This window comes from Coregonus lavaretus (assembly GCF_964263955.1).
Source record: "Coregonus lavaretus genome assembly, chromosome: 23".
NCBI classification, from domain to species: Eukaryota; Metazoa; Chordata; class Actinopteri; order Salmoniformes; family Salmonidae; genus Coregonus; species Coregonus lavaretus.
Genome location: NC_140010.1, coordinates 38,542,151 through 38,551,047, shown reverse-complemented (window position 1 = coordinate 38,551,047; position 8,897 = coordinate 38,542,151). Strand labels below are relative to the sequence as shown.

General features: G+C 44.2%; 1 protein-coding gene across 3 annotated transcripts in view; it reads right to left on the bottom strand.

Annotated features, from left to right (window-relative positions):
- Positions 1–2,806: 2,806 nt before the first annotated feature.
- The window catches only part of LOC311098650 (KN motif and ankyrin repeat domain-containing protein 4-like), a 38,522-nt gene continuing 32,431 nt past the window's right edge, over positions 2,807–8,897 (bottom strand). For all 3 annotated transcript variants that reach the window (XM_084139186.1, XM_084139185.1, XM_084139187.1), the window contains exons 8-10: positions 8,362–8,504; positions 5,453–5,653; positions 2,807–4,053 (exon numbers count right to left, since the gene is read on the bottom strand). In XM_084139186.1, coding sequence (XP_083995312.1) covers positions 3,955–4,053; positions 5,453–5,653; positions 8,362–8,504 — 443 coding nt within the window. In that variant the 3' untranslated portion in view covers positions 2,807–3,954. The remainder of the gene's footprint in view (positions 4,054–5,452; positions 5,654–8,361; positions 8,505–8,897) is intronic.

Sequence of the window (8,897 nt, the reverse complement as noted above, 5' to 3'; positions counted from 1 at the left end):
TATTGTTGTATTGTCGATCACGGTGACGGGATGAAGTGGGATTTGGATAGAGCCCGGTAGAGAGATTGATGAGTGTGTGTAGTGGGGGTGGATAGGATATGTGTGTGTGTGTTTATGCATGTTCATCCCACAGCCATATTGGAAAGGTTTTGTACACTTTGTTGCACAGCCCTCTCAGAATGCCTTCTGTGTTGTGTGTGTTGCATGGGAGAACGTGTGTGTGTGTGTATGTGCATGTTTGTCAGAGTGAGTGCATGTGAGTATGTATGTGTTTGGGACCAGAGTAACTGCGAGGATGTTTTTTGAAATCATGATTTGTAAATACATTTTCATATTGCAAAAAAAGCTTTTGATAAAGTATTATACAATTCTGTAAAAGAAAAATATGTACATAAGATTTTAGATAAGAATAAAATGTTGATGACAGTATATTAATTTATTTGTATAAAAGAGCACTGCATTCCCTGATTGTACGAAATATGAATTATCCACCCAAGTGTTTTGTGTTGTTACTTGATCTTGCTTCATTTGTTATCCTTTTCTCTTTCCAAATGTGTACTTCTTTATCAGTACAAGTAATACAACGTGGTTTCTCCTCAGTATTTTCCATATCTCATTGTTTCTCAACCCCAGTGTTTATAATATGAATGATTGTTTTCTGGTGCCTTTTTTTTCCCCTTTTATGCTGTTTCGCTGTGGGAGATGGGTTCTTATCAAGCAACTTCTGTACATGCAAATAAGAACATCTGTACCCAGAATTGACAAAATGGTCTCGCTCACCTTTTCATTATTTCATGAAGTTGTTCTTAAATATCTCTATATATTGATATATAAAACTTTATTGCAAATCTCTTCCCCGTGTCTTTTGTTCCAACTGCTTCTCTTAATATTTGTATCTTCATATGTTTATAGACATCATTTCTGTCAAGAGCACCTATCAAGACACCCAAATACATTAGATTGACCGAGAATCTCTGGGACTTTCAGCATTGTCTTATGTGGACTGCGTCTGCACTGTAGTTATAGAGTAGTCCATTTGCGATGCATTATGCTAAAATGACGTAGCTGGCGGATGACACTGGGCATTTCAGGTGTGTATTCAAGAGCAGGGAGTAGAGTGGCAGACAGACTCCACATCGTTGCTAATTAGCAAAAATTGTCTCATTCCACAAAGATGCTAACTTTTGAGGCAGCATTTGACAGCATAGTTCCTTTATGATCCCCATTTAAACAGGAAATGATGCATTATGCATAGGGAGCCCAGGTGAGCTTTGGGCAGACAGGGATGCATCACAGATGTTGGTCCCCCAGACTAGAGCCCAGATGGACACATTTAGTCTGAGCCCCGTGAACACCGGCTGGGGAGGATGGGGAGGATGGAGAGGATGGAGAGGATGGGGAGGATGGAGAGGATGGAGAGGATGGAGAAGATGGAGAGGATGGGGAGGATGGGGAGGATGGAGAGGATGGGGAGGATGGAGAGGATGGAGAGGATGGGGAGGATGTCTCTTTATATTTACTTGGTATTTTAGTTGTTGTTGGATTCTGTAACAGGGATGGAAGTGTGTGTGATTTTGTATGTGTGTGTGTGTGTGTGTGTGTGTGTGTGTGTGTGTGTGTGTGTGTGTGTGTGTGTGTGAGAGAGAGAGGGAGAGAGAGAGAGAGAGAGAGGGAGAGAAAATAGTGTGGCTGTAATAGATATTGTATAGTGCTGACTCACTCTCTTCTTTGTGTGATGGGGATAACCTCCCGAGTGGTGCAGTGGTCTAAGGCACTGCATCGCAGTGCTAGCTGTTCCACTAGAGATCCTGGTTCGAATCCAGGCTCTGTCGTAGCCGACCGGGAGACCCATGGGGCGGCGCACAATTGGCCCAGCGTCGTCCAGGGTAGGGGAGGGAATGGCCGGCAGGGATGTAGCTCAGTTGGTAGAGCATGGCGTTTGCAACGCCAGGGTTGTGGGTTCGATTCCCACGGGGGGCCAGTATGAAAAAATAAAAAATTAATGTATGCACTCACTAACTGTAAATCGCTCTGGATAAGAGCGTCTGCTAAATGACTAAAATGTAAAATGGGATGCAACTGCAGGCGTGGGGTCAGTGTGAGAGACAGCAACAGGCATCCTGGGGATCTCCTGGGGAAATGTGGGGCTTTGCTGCCATGGCGATAAAGCCAACCGCGCACACACACACACACTCTTTCACTATCACACACACTGCCTCTACCTCAGTCTTATTTCTCACACATAATTTCCATCTTTCCATACAGCCAAGCCTCACACGTACATGCACACACCAGCATAGAGAATGAGACCTACCGGTCCAGTACCAAGAATTCATGTAATCTATTATGGCTGACCGGGCATTGAATTTCAATGTGTAAGCGCAAGGTGGATTACTTTGAATGCTTGTATGATTATTATAATACTAGTAATGGATTGGAGCTTTTGTAAATGCTAAAAGCATTTTGGCATTTCATGGGGGCGGACTCACCTTATCCAGATGCATTACTACCAATGAGTAGCACTCAGCTGAAAACAATTGTGTGTCATATTACAAAGGGATTGTATATCTCCTAAGGATGAAAGACATCCAGTCAGGACAGCGTTCACTGCATGCATGCATGCACTATGAAAATGTATGCACTCACTAACTGTAAGTCGCTCTGGATAAGAGCGTCTGCTAAATGACTAAAATGTAAATAACAGTATGGAAAAGTAGCGCCATCCGCTGGCCATTTATGTCATTACATAGACAGAGTACAATCGGTGTGTTACAATGTGTTTTTCCCCCATATTAATACAAAATCATTGGCAAACACCAGACGTTTTATTAAAACTGTCACATGTCAGCAATCTTGCTTAGCTTTAAGAGTAATGCATAAAAATGAGTAGAGATATCCACTGTCTGGTTTGTCTATAATGGATAGTGATAATAATGAAACAAACTTTACCAGGATAGCGCACTGATATTTTACTTCATACAGTATAGAGATTGGCATGCAACATATTGCTGATAGTGGGAAATAGTTCAATCCAGACAAGCGTCAATGTAAATGTACTGCATATTTACTGTAATAATTATCTCTAGCTGAATGAAATGCCCAGAGGGTAGTGGTGCAGACCTGAATACCAACTAGATTCGATTTCTTTGATATTTCTTTCAGTCTGATAACACAATTGTTCTCTTCCCAGTTGCTAGTGTAAGGCTAGGTCAGAATAATAGATATTAAAATAAAAGTCCCACCTTACAATCACACAATAAAGGCCATGTGAAGAGATGTGAAGGCATTGTCACTCCCCTAATGCCATACAGGGGATAGCATAACGGCATTGAATCGTATACAGTACCAGCAGAGCAATCAACCCATCGGTTGTCCAGCATATACTGTAATAATGCATTTTCGAAAATAACCCTGGGATAGACGGCTCCAGTCCTCCAGGGCCGCAGTTTGTCTGTTTTTTTAAAATCTCCCATTGTGGAACTTATTGGGTCAATTCATGTCATTGATCGGCTGACAACTCCACTTTGCTATTTGCTCAGGCACTTGGATCAATTTTAAAAGGCAAGGACAAAAACCAGCAGACAATATCGCCCTCCAAGATTGGAGCCGTGCACGTCTGTCATAGTAACACTTCTACTGGCACACAAGTCTTAAAATAAAATGTTTTACTGTATAGTGCACAACTTTTGACCAGAGCCTAGTACTTGAAGTCAGTGAGAAATGCTAACATGACCAGCTGAGCTCAGCAAGTGGTGAGTGTCGGAGAAGTCAAGTGACAGCCAGTAGGCTACCAACACAGATTTCTACCAGATTTTAGATATACTTAGCTAGCTAGGTTATAGTCAAAAGTGCACTATATACATTAGGGAATAAGTTGCCATTTGGAATTGGACATTCCTTGCACTGTGGCGTCTGTGTCTTTGACCTATCCAGGGGAACAGGGGGGTCAAGGTCTCAGAGAGATGTCCCAGCGTGTGTGTGGTGAGCCTGGAGGAGGGCTGTGATGTCACCGTAGGACCCCTTCTGGGCCACGGAGAGGGCCGTGCGACCACGCTTGAAGAGGAGGAGAGGAGGATGAGGAAGAACACAGAGAAGGTCAACACTTGAGGTATGAACTTTAAATCATTCTGGTTTATGCGAAGGCAGTGTTTCCCAAACCTCTCCTCGAGTACCTCCAGCTAGTTTCCACTTTTTCTTCATCTATCCCAGTACTAACACAGCTGATTCAACTAATGACGGGCTTGATGATTAGTTAACCAATTGAATCAGGTGTGCTCGTACTAGAATACATCAAATAAGTGGAATGGGTGGGGGTACATGAGGAAAGGTTTGGCACACACTACTAAGGTATGTAACCATGCTAAACGACAGTGATACAAACAAAATGAGAGAGAACGGTATAGTGCACATTCCCGAGTGAATTCGAGTTTATACAATTAACACTTTTGCATCGAGGATAGTGTCAATTCAAGGCAGGAGGCCCTTAACCGTGAGAGCTTTCCTCTTGTCCTCTACTAGTCTACGTGGAGAATTGGACAGAGTAGAGGATTCCTCTCCTATTCCCTTCCTCTACAGAGGAGAGGAAACAGATTTAGTGAGCTAAGAGTGACAGCGTGGCTATCGCTCTGCTAGCTCTCTGTGGATGAATGAAGCCTGTTGTAGAGGCAAACCTCACTGGGCTACGACGAGCTAATCGCTGAGTCAAGGGATGCACCCTAAATGGCACCCTATTCCCTATTTAGTCCACTACTTTTGACCAGGGCCCATAGAGAATAGGGTTCCACTTGGGACGCAAACAAGGTATTTGGGCTTTCAAATGCTTCAAATGGCGTAAGCTGCTCTTTCAGCAAAGGCGCAAATTCTAGTGAGAAAAGAGGACTGACATCCTGTTAACATTGAATCTTATAATGGCAATACTTGAGGCGCTCTTATTCCCCCGGGGCGTATTGTGTATATTTGTCCACTAGATGGTGAAGGGTCTGGTTGTTTGATGTATTGCCTACTCCTGAAGTCGTGGTTAGTAACTGAGGGAAAGTAAAGGGAAAGGGGGATACCTAGTCATTTGTACAACTGAATACATTCAACTGAAATGTGTCTGAATTAGAGCGGTGCGGGTGCTGCCTTAATCGACATCCATGTCACCGGCGCCCGCGAACAGTAGGTTAACTGCCTTGCTCAGGGCCTTCAGGGGCGTGGGGGATTGTGTGTGTGTGTGTATCCATATCTGTGTTTGTGTGTATGAGAAAGTGCATAGCACTGTTAATCTGTTTCTCTTCCTGAGTTGTCCAACAGGCACAGTGAGAACCAGTGATACTGCAGGCATAGACTTCCTGTTAGCACCAGCTACCAAATCCTGATCTACTGCACAGTGCAAAACCTGTTTAAGATGCTACTACACACATACATATCTATGCGTGTGTGTGTCTATGCACATGTGTTTGTGTGTTCTCACCTGGTCTGTGAGGCTGGTGTCACACTCAGCCCTCTCCAGCAGAAGCCGGGCGACGTGTGTGTGGCCCCTCTCGCAGGCACACATGAGGGCCGTGGCCCCCTGGCGGTCCTGGACATTGGGGTCGGCCCCGCAGCGTAGCAGCAGCCGCGCCATCAGGCCCCGGCCATGTCTCACTGCTAGCATCAGAGCTGTCTGACCCCCCTGGAGGGAGAGAGACAGGGAGAGGGATGAGGAGGGTCAAGAGGAGAGTCATCTCAGCATGCCGAGCTGAAGCTGACTGGCCAGAAAGCAGTTGTGGCAAATGCCTGGTGGGATGGTCCATCTTTAGGCCAGTCTTATGGGATAATATTTTACTGTGTGTTTAAAAGAGAGAGAAAGAAAGTATGCAGGCGGGGCTAGGGCTATGGCGGTCATGAAATTTTATCCGCCGGTTATTGTCATGCAAAAGACTTCCGGTCTCGCGGTAATTGACCGTTAATTAACATAAACACGTTTAGCATCTCCAGGTCTCCACGCATACAAGCCGCTGATGCACGTCTTTGGAACATCTACATTTGAAAAAGTCTAATAAATCCATATAATATAGCCTACATCATCACAATAAATCCATTATTTATTTTAGGCAGGTCTAAAGAAATATGATATGAAGAAAACGTATTTCAGAAGAACAGAATATGAGTTGGCCTACTGTCACACCCTGATCTGTTTCACCTGTCTTTGTGATTGTCTCCACCCCCCTCCAGCTGTCGCCCATCTTCCCCATTACCCCCAGTGTATTTATACCTGTGTTCTCTGTTTGTCTGTGGCCAGTTCATTTTGTTTCGTCAGGCCTACCAGCGTTTTTCCCCTTGCTCCAGTCTTTCTCTAGTTCCTGTTTTCTAGTTTTCCCGGTTTTGACCATTCTGACTGAGCTGACCCTGAGCCTGCCTGCCGTTCTGTACCTTTCGGACTCTGATCTGGAATACTGACATCTGCCTGCCCTTGACCTGTCGTTTGCCTGCCCCCTGTTTTTGTAATAAACTTTTGTTACTTCAACACTGTCTGTATCTGGGTCTTCTCCTGAAATGTGATACTACTGCATGTTACCTGGCTATGCTCCATGCCATAGGCTGTAGGCTTGTTCATTTAGCTGACAAGATATGCTTATAAGTCCCGTGCCATTATTTTATATTATATGATTTTATAGTTCGAATAATATAATTGAACTTAGCTGGAGAGAGTGCGCATATGAAGTGGCTATGTTGAGCATAAAAGTGATCAATTGAAACAGGTCCTATGTGCTAGATTTAGAGTTATTTAGCAACTTTAGTTGTGAATTATACAAATGTCTTAGAAATCAAAACATACAGTATATGGGCTGCATGATGATTTGAGAAAGTAGCGCTCTGTTCTTTGCCTCAGGCTGCACACGCTGTTCTCTCATCAAGTGATCATATTTTCACCCATCAGACAATTCTCAATTTACTTTACTAATATGTAAAATGAGTTTGGATTTACAATGGCCCATTATCAAATGGGCAGAAACAGAGGCAGGGGAAAAAATACATGTCATCCGAATGCACTCGAATAGGGATTGGATGCCGCTTGAATTAATCATCACCTTAGAAAGCACTGTCCATTTCATTGTGTTAGGCTTTGAAACAACATTTAAAATGTTTGTCATTTAGCAGATGCTCTTATCCAGAGCGACTTACAGTTTTTAGTGAGTGCATACATTTTTCATACTGGCCCCCCATGGGAATCGAACCCACAACCCTGGTGTTGCAAGCGCCATGCTCTACCAACTGAGCTACAGGAGGCCACAACATCCACAACGACCATGTTTTCCACTCAGTTTCAACCTGTTGTTGAACTTCCTTCTTCAAATTGATCAATCACAGTGAGGTGAGATTTAAAAGCACGATACTGTTTTGATGATAAGTGTTTGATGTGATTTTTGATTGCATTTGCATTGATGTCCGAGTGGTTAGAGGGACAATAGAGCCCTGAGTACCAGGCCATTAGGACCTGATGGTCGTTAGTGAGTTGGGTACTAATAAAGCGTGTCCAGAGTGCATAAGAGGAGATTACTGTGACGGTCATGTGGAATTTGACTGTGGTCATGACTCATGACTGCCGGTGTGGCAGTAATACAGCCACTGCAACAGCCCTAAGAACGGCCGAGGGGGCTGTTAAGACATGTTATTATGATTTTTGTGCTGAGTAATCATGGAGAAGATTGAAGCTCTCTCTGTATGTGAGAAGAGATGAGAGGACAGAGGTCCAGGCAGCAGGAGAGAGTGCATGATAACCTCCAGTCTTCTGTAGCCATGCCAGAAACATAAGGATATTCATGCTCCAGTACCTTAGCCTGGTTAAACCAGGATGCTGCTCTGAAACAATTGGGAGCACAGTGTTCATTCTGGTGAAACCAGGCTACCGGTTTCTCCCACTGCTCCCAGTGGTACAGAGGTGATTCATCCTAACCCAGGCAGCATGGGAGAGCTGTAGAGGTCAACTCAATATATCCTCTCTCCAAAGCAGAGCCACTAAGCCACTGTTTATTAAAGCCATATTGCCCTCTGTGTGAGAAGCATGACAGACCAGCCCTTGGTGCGGATTCATATGGTTTATAGTTTACAGATCCCTACATGAAAACAAGTATGCACTGCACAGGTCCAATTTACTATATATTGCTTTGATGTTTCATAGCTATAACCACCATGGTGCTGTATGAAACTCTGAAACATCCACTGTGGATTTTTGGAGCCATTCTTGTCTATTGCTTTGTGTTATGGAACCGTTTAGACAACCCACAGTTATACATTTGGAATACTAAGATGCTTGGTCATACGTACATTATGTGCCAATAAAGAGTGTTAGGATGTATGAGGTGTGTATTTGGCAGTTATAGAGGCAGTGACCGTGACCTGGCTGGCTCGAGCGTTGACGTCCCCCAGCTCCATGAGCCTGCGGACCACCTCCATGTCCCCAGAGCCATCCGGGGCCGTTAGGGAGGCCAGCATCACCGTTGTGTATCCTGCCTTGTTCTGGAGGTCCACCTCACACACACCTGCATGGGAAAGGACAAACACACACATACATTTAGGAACACATACGGTGTATTGGGATGCTCAATACACAATGTCAACTTGTGTTTTTGCTCAATTGTCCTATGAGGCTATAAGGCAAAATGGTCTATCATCAGTGGATGAACAGATATGGAAGTACAAATGTATAACCATTTAGATACACACTAAGTGTTTATGTACACTCACTCACTGTCTTACCTTAGACTTAAGTAATAAGGCATGAGGGGGGGTGGAAATGGCCAATATACCATGGCTAAGGGATGTTCTTAAGCACGACGCCACACTGAGTGCCTGGACACAGCCCTTAGCCGTGGTATATTGGCCATATACCACAAACCCCCGAGGTGCCTTATTGCTATTATAAACTGGTTACC